This window comes from Pituophis catenifer, unplaced genomic scaffold (assembly GCF_029215685.1).
Source record: "Pituophis catenifer annectens isolate HBS135680 unplaced genomic scaffold, rPitCat1.0.hap2 SCAF_3, whole genome shotgun sequence".
Lineage (NCBI taxonomy): Eukaryota > Metazoa > Chordata > Lepidosauria > Squamata > Colubridae > Pituophis > Pituophis catenifer.
The window spans coordinates 183,389,427-183,409,658 of NW_027256883.1; the positions used below are offsets into that span (position 1 = coordinate 183,389,427).

The 20,232-nt window shown below is 39.2% G+C and overlaps 1 protein-coding gene across 2 annotated transcripts in view; it reads right to left on the reverse strand.

Moving 5' to 3' along the window:
- Nucleotides 1–13,380: 13,380 nt before the first annotated feature.
- Nucleotides 13,381–20,232, reverse strand: part of E2F1 (E2F transcription factor 1) — a 32,783-nt gene continuing 25,931 nt past the window's right edge. Inside the window, exons 7-8 of one of the 2 annotated variants that reach the window (XR_011600277.1) lie at nt 16,805–18,780; nt 13,381–15,618 (exon numbers count right to left, since the gene is read on the reverse strand). Coding sequence is in view for 1 of the 2 variants with exons in the window: in XM_070941666.1 (XP_070797767.1) it covers nt 18,530–18,780 (251 nt within the window). In the remaining variant the exon portion in view is untranslated. Of the gene's footprint in view, nt 15,619–16,624; nt 18,781–20,232 lie in introns of those variants that run through there. The other variant, XM_070941666.1, reaches the window with a different exon arrangement.

A 20,232-nucleotide genomic window follows, 5' to 3' on the forward strand; every position in this document is an offset into this window, starting at 1 on the left:
GCAGGCACAGACATGTATGTGTGCATGCATGGACATATGCACGTGCGCAGCAGAGACCCGAGGACCAGCTGGCCAGTGGGAGGAGGGCAGGGGTGAAATGCTCCCAGTTCAGACCAGATTGTGAGATCCAGTAGCGATTGTGGCAGGTGGTTCAGAGTACCAGTAGCGATGGTGGCGCGAGGCTCCGCCCACCCACTCGGGTGTCATTACTTCCTGCTTTTAAAAGGTAAAAAAAAAGGCTCTGACAATCGCGAGGCACAGCTGTGATCATCAGAGCCTTTTTTTTTTACCTTTTAAAAGCATTTTTTACAACCTATTCACCTGAATAGGTTGTAAAAAAAAGTTTTTGAAGGAAAAAAAAAAGGCTCTGACAATTGTGAGCCACAGCTGTGATCATCAGAGCCTTTTTTTTACCTTTTAAAAGCATTTTTTTACAACCTATTCGCCTGAATAGGTTGTAAAAAAATGCTTTTAAAAGGTAAAAAAAAAAAGTTGGCCATGCCCATCCAGTCACATCCCCCCCACCAAGCCACGCCCACAAAACCAGAAGGAACAAATTTTACATTTCACCATTGGAGGAGGAGCATCCCAACACCAGCAGAGCAGCAAAAGGTAAGATCTTTTTCTTTCGTGAGCTTCTGTTTCATCGTTTTCAGGGAAACAGAAGCTCAAGAAAGAAACGCCCAGAGATCCGACCTGGGGCGACGGCACACGTGCCAGCAGAGTAGGCTCTGCGTGCTACCTCTGGCATGCATACCATAGGTTCGTCATCACAGATCTAAGCTGCTTTGCTATGAACAAGCCAGACACAAAGGGGAACTCCACTTATTAAAAGATTTAAAGAGTGGTCCACAGAATTTGATCTTCATCTATTGCTGAAGGATACAAGCCCAATTATTTCAGCACAAGTTGGGAGATTTTCCTGTGAAGCTATACAAAAGCATAAGGCTTTATGGATAAGAAAAAAACCATCAGACTAACCAAGACTTTCTATGTTTAATCCCCTTTAATATTGCATGCCATAAAATTATTTACTTTCTGCACTTAATTTTAACTTGTTCTTACGTACACCCAATTAAGGATCATAAAGTAGCAAATAAAACAGATACATTTTACAGAGAATAGTTTTATAGGCTTATTTAACTGTATCAGCTCAACAGATTTACAGGTTATATGCCTATAATTTTTTATGCTGTTTTAAATTTACCTCCTTTTCATGTTTGTGTATATAGTTATTTTGCTGCATTTTCTCTCTTTCTCTCTTTTGTTTGCCCAGATGACCAACTGTAATGAAATTTGTTCTGATCTGAAATTCCAAGGAGACACTAGAACGTGCATTTTGTAGTAAATTCATCAGCATTAAAAATTTAGCAATTTTCAAATGAAGAACTTTTGGACTGAGAAGATGGATACCTAATGGATGGATTAATGAAGGGAAGGAGGCAAATACACCAATTTGAGTGGGTTGTTCAAGGGCAAGCTTGTTACAGGGTGACTCACATTAAAGAGAGGGATGTCTTTTATTATAACAGAATTACATCTGGAAGGGGCCTTAGAGGTCTTCTAGTCTAACCCCTTGCTTCAGTAGGAAATGCTATACCATTTCAAAGAAATGCTTTTCCCATTTCTTCTTAAAAATCTGCAGTATTGGAGCACCCACAACTTCTGGAGGCAAGTCGTTCCACTGATTAATTGTTCTCACTGTCAGGAAATTCTTCCTTGGTTTTCTATCCATGGCTTCTTGTTCTGCTTTCTTCTGCTTTGGAGAATAGGTTGAGTGCCTCTTCTTTGTGGCAGCCCCTTTAAATATTCTACAATATTCTATTCTTTGTAACTAAGAAGAACTGTTCTGACAGTGAGAACAATTAACCAGTGGAGTGGCTTGCCTCCAGAAGTTGTGGGTGCTTCATCACTGCAGGTTTTTAAGAAGCGATTGGACAGCCATTTGCCTCCTATAGGAATATACAGTAGGTATAGGATCTTCTGCTTGAGCAGGAGGCTGGACTAGAAGACCTCCAAGGTCCCTTCCAACTCTGTTATTTTGTTAAACGGATATTGAATGGAGAGGCATGAAAATTTCAAAGAACTTGGGAATCTCTGAGCTAGTGTTTTTCTTGGCATCCAGACTCTGATCTATCTTGCTCACCTGGACCTCAAATTGTCCTTCGATGCCCTGTGTGTTTGCTCCTCTGATTGTGCAGGTGCTATTTTTGATGTTCACTCTGGACCTTAATTATTCTCATTGCTTTTCTTCTGTTCTGAGTTGGCCTTATTTTCTTGATCCATGGGGATCAAGTATGAGAATGTTGTTTCAGGCTTAATGTATCAAATGTAGCCTAAATTACAAGAATTAAAAAGATTGTGCAGCATGACACTGCCTTCAGTTTTTGACTGTTCTTCAAGTATATCAGGACAAGGGACTGTCCTTACAACAACCCTGTCGGCAGATATTGGTAGAAAGGAAGATCAATTATTTCCATGGCTGATAATGGATTTCAACTTCTGTACACCTAGTTAATTTTAGCAAATTCTCCATTGTTTGACTCCTGTCTGTTTTTACAGTGGTGCAGAGCCATGTGGTGTAGAGCAGGTGAATCCAAATGAACTTCGTTACTCTAATGAAGTTCATGTGAACTAAACTATGTAGCCTAAGGAAGAGGCATATTCTCTCTTCAAAGCAGAGATTGGACCATAACTGTGGGCAGATGAGCTAGCTCAGTATTGCACATAGGTAAGACTTGATGGCCTCCAAATATCTCACAGAAGGTCAACATCCTATTTGCATTTAGTCAGGAATAAGCCCTGAATATTAGAATAGGAGCTACTTTCTTTCTCAGTAGTCATTCTCATGTTTATGCATATTTGCAGGGGAATTTGAAGAATTAATTGTATACATATTTCACTGAATGTTTTATCTTTGCATTAAACTTTGATCTAAAATAAATTGTGATTAATTCTCTCATGAAGGCTTGAAGGGAAGCCCCAAATGATTTGTGAAAGAATGAATTATCCTGCTCTGAAAAAAGGGACGAGTCTTACACCTTTTTTTCAGGGCAGGATAATCTATTCTTTCATGAATAATTTGAAGGCTTCTCTTCCAGCCATTGTGAACTCATGAAGTGTAGTTTTAAGAACACTGAATGAGTGACAATTGACAGGGGTTGAGCAATGGTCTATAGTATCTTTAGTAAAAAAACATTGTGGCTAAAATAGTTTGTTGAATAAAGTATGCTTTATAACTTGGTAGAACACAGACTGTCCAAAAGATATACAATACACAATACATTTGGAACTGAAATAAGACACCTTCTGTCTGAATTCTCCTTTGGTCAAAGTACAGCAAGCATATAAGGATGCAACATCTCATTGTATGAAAGCTAATACCTGTGATAAATTAGTCATTAATGGAACATATGCCTTGCCATATGTTCCCATAGCAGGCCGTTTTCACATCATAGATATAGTGGAAGAGAACTGCCAGACAGAGCTTGCAAGATATCCAGATGACCACTGGATGGAAACAAAAAAATAAATAAATAAGAAAATGACAGGTCTTTGTTGTCATCTGGAGGGTGTTCAGATATTCATAGCCTTTTTCTAATAGCCTTCTTCAGAATAAAGTTTACCACCTATAAAACCAATTAGAGACATACTGTAACAAATATTAATTCATATACTTATCAAATAATAGGTATTTTATCTTTCTTCTATTTTGGAATTCTAATCTGGGCATTTTATTTATTTATTTATTTTAGTTTGTCAAGCATGTATGAGAAAACAAGTATAAATATGAACATAACATATAAATATATATCGTATTTCCCTGAAATTAAGATCCTGTTTTATATTTTTTTGAACCCTAAAATAAGCACTTGGCTTTATTTTCGGGGATGTCTTATTATTTTGGGGCGCATGGAGCAAGATAGGGCTCCTCTTGCCAACTTACCTGATTTCCAGCTCTGTCTCCCTAACCGTAACCAGCGGAAATGGCGGGGACCAGCTGTGCATGTGGTTAAATATTTTCAGGGAGGGCTTATTTTCAGGGGGTGGGCTTATTTTCAGGGGGGGGTATTTTAGTGCATGCGCTCAAAAGCTCAATTAGGCTTATTATCAGGGGATGTCTTATTTTAGGAGAAACAGGGTAAGTATAAACAGGTATAAGTATAAATATATGAAATGAGTACAAATAAATGGGGGCAGTAGGACAGGGACGGTAGGCACGCTGGTGCGCTTATGCACGCCCCTTACAGACCTCTTAGGAATGGGGTGAGGTCCACGGTAGACAGTTTAAGGTTAAAGTTTTGGGGGTTTGAGGATGTAACAACAGAGTCAGGTAGTGCATTCCAGGTATTGATCACTCTGTTGCTGAAGTCGTATTTTCTGCAATCAAGTTTGGAGCAGTTTACTTTAAGTTTTGTATCTATTTTTTGCCCTGTATATTATTGCAGTTGAAGCTGAAATAGTCGTTGACAGGTAGGACGTTGTTGCAGACAATTTTGTGTACTAAGGTTAGGTCAGATCTTAGGCGGCACAGTTCTAGGTTGTCCAGGTCCAAAATTTCAAGCCTGATGGCATAAGGTATTATACTGCGAGCAGAGGAGTGGAGCACTCTTCTCGTGAAATACCTCTGGATTCTTCGACTGGACCCAAGCCTATTTACTTGAATAAACTTTTGTGAGTCTTTTGGAATATAATGTGATTTGGTTTGACAATCAGTTCACTAGGCCAAAACAAAAACAACAACAAAAACCCAACCCAACTGTAAACAGCACTTCCTCTATGATTTGATTATGGATGAGTGGGCCATAAAACACTTGGACATGCTGGGGCAGATTTTCCCCTTTCTGAAATGAGTTCATTTGGCTTTTATGAGTCTTTGGTTCTCTTTAGGGCTTCTGTCCCAGACTCAACCAGATGACAGACTCTCCTTGCAAAATTGTCTCTGTTTAGGATGACCCAGTCCCTTCTGCAAATGGAGGGGTCTGGAGAGATTGGGGCAGGGGGGCTTTTCTTGGACCCCTATGAGGAATATTCTTGACACCTGCCAAATAAAAACATCTTCACTCAGAGGTGGACCTGACTGAGCAGATCCTATGGAAATGACAGGGCTCTGGGAAGAGATTGAATGAGTTATAGATACCGGTAGTTCTCAGGTTATGACAATAACTGGGACTGGAATTTCCATCACTAAGCATATATCAGGAAAGGAAGAATATGGGTTACTTTATTAAGTGGAGATTCTTTATTTTTAACTGTTCATGTGCAGTGTGAATTAATATATATTGGTATATGTAGCAACATATTCAAGCTTTATAACCTTGAGTTTATGATCTAGAATTATGTATGAATTAGATCACTATAGCATACTTAATAAACCATGCTTACTGCAGTGTATGAACCCAACCACTTTGTGAGTGTGCCAGGACAAATCATAAATGTCTTTCATTCTAAATTATGCATTTAGTAAAATAAGCTCATTCCTATGCAAAGTTAAATATTTCCAGAACCTTTGGAACTATCTACATGCTTACAAAAGAGAACTCTTTCCGTCTCACTCCCAATTCTGCATATCAGACAGAGCAGTGAAGCAAAGAATGTACATCACAAAGTACTCGTGGTTTATTCATCATCTCATCTGTCTCTTAGTATTCATTATTTATGGTTGCATTTCATAGTGCATCTTTTGAACATACCACAGGATCTGTCTTTAAAAATCATTGCACAAAACATAGGAAACTACTAACTCACAGGCCTTGGTTTTCTGAGGAAGAGGAAAGGAAATGTAAACTTAGAGTTAATCTTAGAGGATATTGCCACTATAAGAATTAATTGATGCAGGCAAAAAGGTAAACAACTGTTTTCCTTCTAATTATGTGACAAAAGGAGTGTCTTGGTCCGAAATTTCATGGAACGGTTTATTTCAATAAACTGGAATATAAATATGGCCTTCATCAATTCAACCCCATCTGCAATTTAGTAATTTATAGTTGTAAGTGTCATAAAATAATAATTACAAAATTATATTAAACAATTTTAATGCAAGAGAAGGAAGTCTTGAGAAGTACATGAGAAGTACAGAATTTAGGTAATTTGAATGAATTAATGGCAAAATATATTTCATTGCTCTGCCCATATTCTGTTATTTGTACTTGCCAATCAAAGACTAATGTGGCTTTTAGCTCAAAAAAAATTATGTACTTCAAAATAAGATGTGTTAGTTCCAAAAGTTATGAAAACTGCTAAATAAAGCTACCAAGTTATTTCTCACCTTTTTCTCTGTGGATTTCATCATCACCACCCAAGGAAAAATTCCTTGATTTTTTTTTTTCTCTTGACCCACACTTCCTTTCTATATTTGTTTCACAATTTGTTATTCAATCTCTCTACATAACCTAACTATCACAAACTCTTCTTTCATACTGATTGCTCACTTTCTGATTGCTCATTTTTGTATTCAGTCCACATCCATTCAGCATCTATTCATTCTTAAATTTACCTCTTTTTGTTTTACCACATATACTTTTAAGTATCCAATCTTACTCTATTCAACTTTCTTTGATGTTTCGTCTGACCTACCCAACTCTCTTTCCATGTAACAATATGGACAGAAATATGCCTTTACACAGTTATTTTTACTTCTTTCAAAACCACTTTTCCTCACAACGTATCATGTCCTACTTTCTACCTTTCTACCAGCATTTGCATATCTTAAAATTTCTCCATTCCTTCTGACATTTTTAGTAAACAGACGATCAATTTATGTTCCATGAATGTATGCCAGGAGATAGCAAGAAAACTGATTTGCCAAATAATACAATAACAATAATGAGCAATCGCATTGATGGCTACGGAATTAAAGAAAGCTGTATTCATCTCTGCATCTCCACACTAAGCAATATTACACTAATTGGTTTTTCTTTATTTTGACGTTTCCAAGAAATGGGGAGGAATTAATTGAGAAGGCCATAATTTAATAACTGGATATGCTACTAAACGGTTGCATAGCTGTAAAGTGTAGGCACGGAAGAACTATAACTTGGTGGTAAAATGTATGTTTTGCAGCTGTTTCAATCTCTAGCATGTCTAGATCAAAGAATTCAGGGCAACATTACGATCAACTAAAATTACACAGAGGATCTTGTGAATCTTTTGAGTTCTCTAGAAGAGGGGTTCCTAACCTCCAGGTCGGGCTGTGGCCTGTTCGGAAGTGGGCTGCTCAAGCAGTGGATGAGCCAATGTGCATATGTGAAACTCCCCTCGCGCAAGTGGTGGCCGGTTGCGTGAGCGCACAACACTTCCCTCCTGCAAGTAGTGGTCACTTGCAAGAGTATATGATGCTCCCCTCATGTGAGCTGCAGCTGCTTGCCTCATGCACAACGCTCCCATTGTGTCAGCTGTGGTCACGCAGGTCCACAGGTTACACAAATCGAGCTGTGCGTCCTTGCATGCACCCACCTACCATTCACAGGGAACTATCCCCTCTCCCTTCCCTGCCAGGCCACCAAGCCAGAAAGTTTGGGGACTGTTGCTCTAGAATACATCATTATCAGGTAAGATTTTCCAAACAGCAGGAAATGGGAAAGAAAACAATACAAAAATGAATTTGATGTTGTAGCTACCTGCTCTCTAATTTAGATTCATTCTAAAGGTGTTCACAAACTGAATGGATTTGTTGCCATTAGATGCAACTGTTGCCAGATTTCATTTATTGTGGGGCCAATCAAATGATTCCCCCTAGCTCTGAAGACATAAAACCTAGCAGCCTCCAATCTTTTTCTTACCAGTAGCTAAGCTCACCAGCTTTTGACTTGGCAGAGGCAGAAAGAAGGAAATGTTAAAGTCTTACAATCACAATGCTAAAGAATAATTCTGGTATGCATGCTCTTCTCTTGGCAGAGATTTAACAACAAGAAACTTTATTAGTTTGTTGTCTGGCACTATCAAAAAGCTATAAAACCAACAGAGAGAAAAGAGTAGAAAATATTTGTAATAAACCATCACTCCAATAGCAATAGAACTTAGACTTATATACCGCTTCACAGTGCTTTACAGCACTCTCTAAGCAGTTTACAGTCAGCATATTGCCCCCAACAATCTGGGTCCTCAATTTACGAATCTCGGAAGGATGGAAAGCTGAGTCAACTCTGAGCCTGGTGAGATTCAAACTGCCAAATTGCAGGCAGCCGGCAGTCAGCAGAAGTAGCCTGTAGTACTGCATTCTAATCAGTGCACCATCATGGCTCTTTCAATAGTTAATCCTATTCTGTTCTAGTTCGCCTGTCCTCTTTAAAATGGCATTTGATATAAACATGGAAGGCTTATTTATTTACATTATTTGTTATTTGCTGGTGATAAGCAGGGGGCATGATGGCTCAGTGGTTAAAGATGTTGAGCTTGTCAGCTGGGAAGCTGACGGACTGTGTTCAAGACCCAAGCACTGAGCGATGAGGTGAGAGCTCCTGTCACTCACCCCAGCTCCTGCCCACCTAGCATTTCAAAAGCATGCAAATGCAAGTATATAGATAGGTACCACTTCAGTGGGAAGATAACTGCATTCCATGCACCTCGGTGTATAATCATGTTGGTCACATGACCAGGGAAATGTCTTTGGACAACACTGGAACCCTTGGCTAAGAAATGGAGATCAGCACTGACCCCTAGACTTGGACTGGACAGAGGAAACCGTTACTTTACTTTTAGTGATAGGCAGGGTCATTTCCTGCAGAGATTCAATAGAGATAATTATGTTGTGATTCCAATGGTGGTAGGCACTGAGCCCTCAAATCCCCAGTCCATGTTAGATTCACAGAAAATTCTCACTTCCTATAGGCAAACTCCCATCCTTAATTGTTGATGCATTTTCTAGTGCACATGAAAAGTACTAGATCAGTATTTTTTTCAAACTTGGCAACTTTAAAATGTATGAGCTTCAACTCCCAGAATTCCCCAGTCAGCATAAAGTCCACAAATCTTAAAGTTGCCAAGTTTGGAAAAACAATTCACTAGTTTATATTGCTTTTATGTGCGTAGATCAAAGAATCAGTTGGCTGGAGAGAGGAAAGATTTCTAAGTCAGATGCCAGAACTACTACAGTAAAACAATAAAACAGAGCTAAACGGATAACCCGACTTACATTTCAAAATTAACACAGGAAACTTGCATTAGGGGATTTTGTTAAAAGAAGCAAAACATTAAACTAGAGCTTTGAATCCACTTTGCAAATATTGGGATCAGGGTTAGGGAATACTTTGTTCTCTTTCTTCAAAAACTTTTCTTTGCTTCCTTCTTCTGCCACCTGCTGGAATTACACCTATCCTGCATTTCTTTTCTTTGAATAAATAAACCCTTTTCTTTGAATAAATAAATTGAGCAGAAAAAAAAATCTATTGCTGAAAAAAAACACACACAGACACTTAGTCAACATTTGGTGTATGTTTTCCCCCTTCTCCTCTTTTTCTGATACATGCATTATAATATTCAAACATAAAAAGAACACAAGTTGTAACCTTTAGTTCCATGACAAATGAATTGCTTGTTGCATTTTTCCTCAAACGATCCCCCTAGAACAGGAATGACTTGTGAACTTCAACTCCCAGAATTCCTAAGACAGTCATGTTCACAAGTCATAAAGGGGCCATTGTTCTCCACCTCTGCTCTAGAAGACAGTGCTCTCTCGTTTTAACCATTAGGCTACTAGAGGAGAGAGACTAATTAGGCAATACAGTATATGAAAGCCTCCATTGCTATAATATGGCGTTAAATAACCATTTACTTCAGCTCTGCCACTCTCACCAGAATAAAACTGTTGTGCAAATTACTGAATGTGTCTGCTTTCTTATAATACAAAACTAGGCAACCTAATGAGGTCTCTTCATTTTTTTGACCCATCCTCCCTGCGGAAACCCACATCTCCCATAATACTTAAAGGTTGACCATAATGTTTGGGTTTTAGGGAACTCAACTCAACTCAAGGATACCAGATCACCAGATAATGCCACAATAGACATTATCACCTTCATTGACTCTTAGAGTTGATGGTTAGCAGAATGACTTTTTTTTCTTGTAAAAAGAGCCTGACCAGTCTTTGGTTATATATTTTAGGAATGGGGGGGGGGGATTCTGTATTCTCTGGCACATTTTAAATACACTCATAATATACTTGTAATCATTTTATTATATAGCATACCGTATCTTAGTATTACTTTAATGCTTTTTAACGATCTGTACTTATATGTATCCGTTTTTTTCCTACTTTGCATTGTGAAGTCTCCCAAAATCATAGCCCATGAAGGACTGCCTATAAATGTTCTACACAAAATTAATACCAAAATTCTAAGAAGACTCAACTTTTTCTTGTTCTTAGTATGGATTAACCAGATTGTACGTGTTGTTAATATAAGATTGGTTTAGGAGACAACTGCTAATTCCTTGGCTACTATCTAGATCAGGGGTCTCCAACCTTGACAACTTTAAGACTTGTGGACTTCAACTCCCAGAATTCCTCAGCCAGCAAAGCTAGCTGAGGAACTCTGAGAGTTGAAGTCCACAAGTCTTAAAGTTGCCAAGGTTGGAGACCCTTGATCTAGATGATCTTCAGAACCAGACTGGAAGCAAGATCTGTTAAGATTTCAGTTTGCACTATTTGCTCACTGCATAGAGACACTTTTTTCTCATAGAGACACAGACCTTCCTCTAATGAGCTTTTCTCTTTACAGCCAGGTTGCATCCTGAAAGGCAACTGAACTTTTTTTTTTTTTAATTTGATTTATATGCCGCCCTTCTCCGGAGACTCAGGGTGGCTTACAATGTGTTAAGCAATAGCTTTCATACTTTTGTATATTTATACAAAGTCAGCTTATTGCCCCCACAAACTGGGTCCTCAATTTACCTACCTTAGAAAGGATGGAAGGCTGAGTCAACCTTGAGCCTGGGGAGATTCGAACTAGCAGTAATTGCAGGCAGCTGAATGATAATTCATTCAAAACTTTGAACTCTCCATCCAGGAAGCGAAGAAAGGAGGTATAATTAAAATAATCAATTAATTACATTTCTTTTTGGTTAACAGGCACTTTAACAGTGACAAAATACTGAGGGTGCAATTCCTTCTCTTCTCAACAGAAAGGTGATCAGAAAAATGTCTTGACCTGTTTGGGAAAACTAGTAAGACCAAGTCTCCTTAGTCAAGCTCAGCTGCTCATCATTCAGAGGCATATTCATTTCTCGCTTTCTTCAGAGATGTTTGTTTGACTTGCTGGGTCTAGCCTGCTGCTCTGTTATTTCCTGATGATGTTCAATTCAAATACTGAACAGGTCCAAACTTACATTGCACAACAGTTTTCAAAGTCAGTCAGTCAGCTAGTGTTTTCAGAGAGGCTCCAGTTTATAAATTCCGCGTAGCCTATGTATACTGATGCCTTTACCATTGGTCTATTGCAAAAGGGTATAATAATTACTATATATTTTATCTGAAAAATAGTTCCTGCAATAATATCCCAACACATTAATTCATTCCCACTTTCTGCTTGCTTCTGCAATACTCCCTGCAAGCAAGTGTCCCACTAACTCCAGTGGGTCTACTTCAAATTGTTGCGATTGTTTTAATATGCAGCCAACTTCTGCCATTTTCTGCTCAGTTGCTAAAACAGAGGACTCTCACCTTCCCCATAACAGCTTTTAACTATTTGAGAATCACTTCTATGGCAAGGGGGTGGGGGGAAATGAGTTAAATATAAAGTCTGACAAAAGGCAAAAGTGGAGAACTGGGGTTATTAAGTTTGAAATTTAATTTTGCAGCTTGTTTGGTCTGTATGAGTGAGTGTTGCTAAGAAATAGAAGGTTTTTGGAGTTAGAAGATAACAACCTGAGGTTTGGAGGGCATAGATATTTGTGGTATAATAAAATTAAAGTGGATTTTAAAAATCGTTTTATTAGATGTGCCATATTGAGAATATGGATTAGTTATAACTCAGCCTGTGGAACTTTTGATTCAGTCATCTCGTATGCCAATCACCCCTTCCAGCTTTGTGACATTTGTTAAGTTTGATTAAAATTTCCTTATACACCCTTATCCAATTTATTAAAATGTAAACACATTGGAAATTCCCTTTAAGCTATTATTAATTAGAACTATTAAATGTGGTTGCTTAAGCAGCTGCTGGACCACTAAATTATAATTTTTAGCCCTCAGTGAACTATCTCAGGGGACGACCATAGGCCGTTTCAGACAATCCCTTCCGTCTACAAGTGGGTCCTCCTGCAAAGGGTCCCCATGGTAAGATTGTGTTGCAGGATTATTTATAATTCTGATTAATCTCAATCATTGAGGAAAGTCCTTGGTGGATAGTTGCTCAGATAATTAGCATCTAAATAATCCAGTCTTCCATTATCTATATTAGAGTATACGAATTCAAAAATATTTTGCTTAGTACCCCCATTCTCCCCTCCCCCCCCAAGATATCCAGAACCTTTTATCAGTTGCCTTGGCTTTGTATCTTTGAGAAGAAATCTTTGCCCTTTTTCAACAAGACAGTCAAGAGTAGAAAGGGTAGGTATTGGGATTGGGGTGCAGTAACACCTATTACAATGTGTTTCTATGAAGCTTTGGTATTTTCTCCCCAATCCTTGCAGAACATGTTTATTGTAGAAAATAGTTCTTCTGAGTTGAGGGCTACTGCTTAATTTCTCCAGGCCTCCTACTGGATTGTATAAATCATTTTGGTGACACTACAAGAGCAAGACCAACATTTGTTGAATCAGGCTTTCCTATTTTGGAAGGTTTAATGTTGAAATTACCAGGATTTTGCATCCTGAAGACATGGTGCAGGGAAGGGGCTAAGATAGTAGATCCGTAACCTGCTTACCTTCCTAACAAAAATTGCATTGCCCCCAAATCACTAAATTTTGTCAATGTGATTTGAGTGCTTTGGAAGTTATGTATAACCTCTAGAATGCCCAATCAGATTTCATTGGTTTTGTCTCCACATCACATGAATATCCTTGTTTTGAAAGGACCACACAAATTGGTGAATAAATTCAATAAATAGATCTTGTAATTTCACCTCTTACACCAGATTCTAGAGAACTACGCTTTATGTGGGCTTTGTAGAAACTGATCCGAGAAACAATGATGGATTATGTAGTTTTGATATCTTGCAGCACAACACTTGCTATAGCCTTGATCTGCCTTAGGTAACTGATGCTGTTATTACTACTTTGATGTGTAAATTCCCCAACTGCTAGGCAACCAATAGTCAAATAGTTATCTACAAAGAAGTGAATACAGAAGCTTTGTCTCAGGACATGCTTAAAATAAGTGCCTACCAGTCCAAAGTGCTTACCATTATTTAAATATGCAATATTCAAAAGACAGTAAATCAAGAGGAAATTATTAGAAATGTTTATTAAAACTAAAGGCACAAATCATGAACAAGGCTTGTTATTAAAAATAGGCACAGACAAAAACGTGCACTTCCCTCAATGTTCAGGCACCTGGAAAATGCTGCAGGTTTTGCAACACATTTGGTCACTCAGTTGCCAAAGGATCTTGGGTGTCTGTCCTGGAAACTTACCAAAGAAGTTGCAATCCTTAAGAACTATAACAATATCTCAGCAACCTTTAGTCACCTCAACAAGATTCCCCAACTTTTACAGATAATGCTTTGAATCCACATCACTTACACCGGACACTCTTAGTTATCTTGCTGGGGTACAGGTACAGCACCTTCTCCTCTGCTGTGCTTTCAATTTTAATAAATGGACTTCTCATGCTCCTCACTAAAAGAAGTCTGCTGAAAGGAGTATCATGTGCACTCTAGGCTTATTTCTTTGATCCAATAGATTTTAAGGCTTTGTAGAACTATTTGCATTATGAGCTATAATAAGTGCTTCCCATTCGGATTAAGGTACCAGAGCTCTCTGGCTCCAATCCTCCCTGGTTCTTAGGTCGATAGCAGCAACATTATCTGGGGTGCATATGGTTCAGGATCAAGATAACTTGTTAGAAGAAAGGGGGCAAGGTGGATGGGTTTTCTTATAATAGGCTTCCGGTGCAACAGGCATTCTTGTTCATACATGTACCTGATTCTCCAAAAATCATTTTAATCACAACAGCAGCAAATGATCTCAGATCTTTATTCTTAAGTGCTTGAAAATTCTTGCTAAACATCTGGAGGTCACCATTCCAATCCGTTACAGAATATTCAATTTTGCTGTGCAAGGCCAACTTGCATAAATCATGCTCTTCTCATAGGTTGCCTGCAACATACTTCTCCATTCCATCCTTAACTCAAGTTGTGTCTTTTTTTTTTTTTTTTTTTTAATAAATCTAGATTGCTTTTCTTAGACTGAAGCTTTTGACCATTGGCCATTTTCTCAGCTATCAGTGGTGCTCATCAGTTTATTTAGGATCTTCCAATCCACTGCTTTAAATAGAGGGGCTGGAGTTCCTCAAATAGCATGAAGGTCGTCCTTCTTTCAAACAACATCCTGATATCTGAGCCAAGAGGGTTACCCACACTGAGGTAAGGTAAGAAGGCAGATGTGAGATGTGAAGAACGTGACTTGAAAAATTATGGAATAGCTTTCTGTTGCAGGTGATGCTAAAACTGAAGGATGAAAACATTAAACAGCATTTTAATGTAGAAGTGAAAATTGAGATTATCAGGGAAGATAGTGGCCATCATATCTGTTGAACTTGAGAGGTCCATAGGAAGTTGTTATGGAATCGTGCATAATTTTGCCCCCAATCCCAAGCAGGCAGCAGAACAGGGTTCAAATCCTGACTTGTTATTATGGAAATACTGTTCAGCTTATTGAACCATACAGTGTACTGCATTTTGCTGAAACCTCTTCAGGGACTTTTGCAGGACAACGTTGTAGTAACAATTATGGGGTGTTTGTCATTCTACCTCAGATAATTATGCTGTACTCCTTACATTCTAGGTAACTATCAAAAAGGAAATACATTCAAGAATGATCTAAAATATAAATAATACAGCATAGTTAATTGCTTTGATATATCAAAAAACTGGGCCCTGGCATTATAGCATTATTTTTTCCCAACCAGTAAGAATGGAACATCAATTCAGGAAAGTATTGGAATACTCCAGTAGACAAATATCAACACGATCTTTAGAGAATCTGTTCCCTTGTTTTCTGGCTAGACTTTTTTCTTCTGAAGGGGGGAGGGGCTAATAACCTGCACTAGGTAAGCTAAAGAGAAAAAATATCTGGCATATTACAGTGACTTTTGTATGAGTGGCATCAGAAAGAGGTTGGCCAAAGCAGCACTTGTCTTCCCTTGTAAAAGCAAGATGTGCTCAGAATGGATATATCAAAAGATATAAATCTAACAATGAGTCCTTTGGAACAGATTGTCACTGTTTGCTGCAGAGGGAGATATCCACATTACAAAAAGATAAACATGTCAGAACAGTAAGATGACCTATGTACAGAAATGCCATCCAGATTTGTAACCCTGGTGCTCTGTAGATAAATTGAATTAAAACTGCCATCAGCCCCAGCCAACTTGGCTAACATTTAATATTACATCCAGATAAGACTTACTTAGAGAGATCAGTAATGAATCTGAATATGATCAAATTGTTCTCCTGTTTGTATCTGAAACAAGAAATAAAGTGTACCTTGGTTACAGAGAACATGTTGTGCCAGCTATTATTCTGAAGTAGTGCAGTCTAAGAGGACACAGCATTAAGTTTCTTGAGAACAGTCTAGTTGCAAATGTCCAAGTTGGAAAATGCAATGTTTGGAGAGAGTTAGCTGTTTCTCCTTATGCAGAGCCTAGCAACACAGGGATAATTTTTAACTTGATTCAGTTTTAGGAACCGGCAACCTGAGAAAGAGTTGAAAGGTGAGGAGAGAGGACGGGAATCACGGTGTGTATATGTTTATACAGCCACCTGCTGCCTGATGAATTTTGATTTGAGGAAGCATATTTATATGTGTTACCTGAAGAAGACCCACTTAAGAGATGCTTTTGTTCAGGCTTTGTCAAAAAAAAAAAAACCCTTCTCCAATTAAATTTGAATTATTTGGGACTAGGTGTCACAACGCTTTACATTAGTAGTTCTCTTATTTGTTAAGAACACTAATGCACAACCTCCATCCAAAGCCACACACCAAGTCATGGTTACCTTTCCATAAAGCAAAATACGCTCCTAACATGTAGAAGCACACTTTGGTGAGTTCCAGTAAATAATACTTAAAAGGACTAAGAAGGCACCTCAGGGACAGCACCAATTACTGCTTTGCGATGCACTAGGAACAACTCCTAGTCAAGCTGATGGCATCTTATCTGCTGCTAAAGCCCCATTTCTTCAACTAAAGCTACTTCTCAAAATGGATAAACCTGGAATAAAACTATTCCTTCCACAAACTCTTATCCTAGCACAGTGTGTGTGTCCTTCCCCCACCCTCCCTTTCAACATACCAACATATTTCTCTACAGCAGTGTTTCTCAACCTCAGCAACTTTAAGATGCGTGGACTTCAATTCCCAGCACTGAATGGCTGAGGAATTCTGGGAGTTGAAGTCTACACACCTTAAAATTACTGAAGTGGAGAAATACTACTCTACAAGATGAACCTGCTGTCCATCCTCTATGAATAAATAGCATTTCAGTTCACTTGTCTTGACCAGTCATACTCTCTCAACATATTGATGAGACATTGAATCTCTTCGCTATTCAAGGCTCTCTGACTACAACCTACTTGTTCCCAGGTTCTCTGCTGCCACTTGCTAGGTCAGCAATTCTAATTAGATCCCTAAAGGGTCTCTTTCCACATACCTGGACATGTTGAGTTCATGTACCCATATTCCTCTGACACTATCCTTTATCTTCCAGGAACACTGGATGGAGCCACATAAATAATAAATAAATAATATGAATCCATGATTTCTGGACGCACTTTATGCTTAGCATGGGGATTGGGATAATAAGGAGAAAGAGTCAGTGTTTTTCCCTTCACTTTACAGGAAAGGGGCAAACAAAGGCATTGGTTGGTTGTTGTCTCACAATACTGTGTAGGGCTAACCTCCCTTACTATCATGGAGAATAGCCAGCAACCTTCCCTTTCCTCCTGCCAAAGCAAAACGTTCCAGTAACTTCATTTCCTACTACAAGCAGTGTCCCCTCTGCCTTGTGGGCTGTCTGCTCTAAACCTAAAGACAGCTGAGCAGACTGAGCACTTCACTATTACAAAAAAAATCACCATAATAAAAACCCATCACATCCCCAGATAGATATAGATGTATTCTACCAGGGAATGGACTTTCCACAAAATAATATCCATAGTGGGACGTGAGGAACACCCAAAATAAATAAATAATCTGTACAGGACCCTCCTTAAAGCTTTATGGTGAGGCTTATGAGGAAAAAGAAAAAATATGTTTGCATCGGCATCCAGAAACAATTCACCCCACCATTCTTAGCGCCTCATATTTGAAAGCCAGTTTCTCCTTTTCAACCAGAACATTTTTTTAAAAAAGAGCAAAAAATAAAAAATGCCCACCCACTTTTCTAACGTATCCAATTACCCATTACCTTTCACTAGTTTAAGCAGCATGTTTAACAAAAGGCTCCCATTGTATCGCCCACCCTATCCATCCAGTTGGTTTTCTTTCTTCTACTTGACCATTGTTTAACTACTGAGTTGCAAATCACTGGTTTATCATTTGCCAGCATTTCCGAATTTCCCAGATCTAGGTAAAGGTAAAAATGCCAGCCAACCAGGTAGAGATGGACTGCAAGAGGACAGATCAATGACTGCTCTGAGAAGTACCATTCTGGTCACCTTCTCCCACCGCTGCCTGGCAGAAAGGTGTCCCTCACAATAATGTGCTCAGTGCTTCTGCCACAAAACCCAAACAGTTTGCTGAGAAAGGAATGGAGGGGCCCCCTCTTCTATGGATAGCTTCTGACCATCGTGTTTTTTCTAAGCCAAGATTGAGAAATTGCTCACAACATAGAAAATTAAGCACCTGATAAAAAGGGGGCCTGCCCACAGCCAAGTATTATCTAAAGTGAAATTCAGGGAAAGGAGTGGTTCAACAAGAATAACTAGGCTGCTGCAACAGCATCTCTAAAGCTATCCCTATAGATTCCAAACATGGCACCAGAGAATCAAGGTGACCCTACTCACCTATTCCTAAATACTATTACTATTCTGGGCCTGGGCACAGCAGGCTTGAGGTGATGCCTGCTGTCTCTCAATCAGGTCACAAAAACAAGCTTGCAACATTCACAGCAGCAATTAGCTTCACAGCCATCTCCCTCAATTATAGGGAGATGGCCAGCAAAAGGCAGCCCTTCCAGGAGCTGAGTGCTCTCACTGTCACTGATGCCAGACCACATTCTGCCATTTTCCTTTCCTGGCATCTGATTTACAGCACACTGGCCCTGAAGATGACAACTAGCCCTGGAATTATATTCAGATGTCAGCTGCAAAAAGATTCCCCCATGATGGGGTAGAGTTGACCAGGTGGCGCTCCCCTTTCCCCAACCCGAGGATATTCAGAAATCCAAGGAGGTGAAATCTCCAAAGTCACAGTCAAAGAGCTCACTGATGCCTTCACCCTCCTCGAGTCCAAAATGATAGTCCTGAGTCTGGGGTGGTGAAAGTGCAATGAATTCAGAGGGCAGAAAACTTGAGAAGTCATCCTTGCCCTGCAAAAGCAAGGCATCCACGGAAGCCAGTGGTGAGAGGTTTACATCATCCCCGGGACACTTCAGAGGCAGCGTAGTCTCTCCAGATAACAAAGGTTCTGCCAAGAGATAAAGGAGAGACTAAGTAACCAGCATAATAGATATACCCGTGCCTTTAATCCCAAGTGAGTATCCCAAATAAAGCCTTGTCTGTACACAAAAACAAAGTTGCTTAATCTTCCAATTACGGTGTATATATAATATACAATGTTTCTTCCGAAATTGAATAAACAGTTTTCATGGCTCAGCTGTAACTACAAAAATATCTGACTTGGTCTCTTCTCACAAATTAGGAATAAATTACATATAATTTGAAACAAAATGTAAAAAAACCCTTTTCTTAGAAAAACTCGTAAGAGAGAGAAATTCACTTGGTACAGAAATGTACCAAGAAATGCATTGCCTTTCTTTCTCATTTGTAGTTTTTCCCCATCAAGCCTTTCTACATAAAGCCTTTGTAGAAGTATGTTAGCAAAACACAGCTTTGTCACCTTTCTCAGTGCTTCTCTACCCCACTAGATTGGTATTTGTTGTTGTTGTTAGTTGCGAAGTTGTGTCTGACCCATCGCGATTCCATGGACAACGTTCCTCCAGGCCTTCCTGTCCTCTACCATCTTCTGGAGTCCATTTAAGCTCACACCTACTGCTTCAGTGACTCCATCCAGCCACCTCATTCTCTGTCATCCCGTTCTTCTTTTGCCCTCAATCTTTCCCAGCATTAGGCTCTTCTCCAGTGAGTCCTTCCTTCTCATTAGGTGGCCAAAATATTTGAGTTTCATCTTCAGGATCTGGCCTTCTAAAGAGCAGTCAGGATTGATCTCCTCTAGGACTGACCAGTTTGATCGCCTTGCAATCCAAGGGACTCGCAGGAGTCTTCTCCAGCACCATAATTCAAAGGCCTCAATTCTTTGGCATTTAGCTTTTCTTATAGTCCAACTTTCACAGCCATACATTGCAACTGGGAAAACCATACTTGACTATACGCACTTTTGTTGGCAGGGTGATGTCTCTGCTTTTTAGTATGCTGTCTAGATTTGCCATAGCTTTCCTCCCCAGGAGCAAGCATCTTTTAATTTCTTGGCTGCAGTCCCCATTTGTGGTGATCTTGGAGCCCAGGAAAATAAAATCTGTCACTACCTCCATTTCTTCCCCATCTATTTGCCAGGAATTGATAGGGCCAGATGCCATGATCTTTGTTCTCTTAATGTTGAGTTTCAAACCAACTTTTGCACTCTCCTTCTTTACCCGCATCAAGAGGCTCTTTAGTTCCTCTTCGCTTTCTGCCATTAAAGTGGTATCATCTGCATATCTGAGGTTGTTGATATTTCTCCCGGCAATCTTAATTCCAACTTTTGATTCATTTAGCCCTGCCTTTCTCATGATGTGCTCTTAGCGTTTCCTATCTGATTTCTCCTATATCATCTCCCCTAATGCCATCTGTTTCTATGCCTCCTCTCTTTATTCCACATCTTTGTCAAAAAGATTCAAAATAATCATCTCCACGGAAGTGC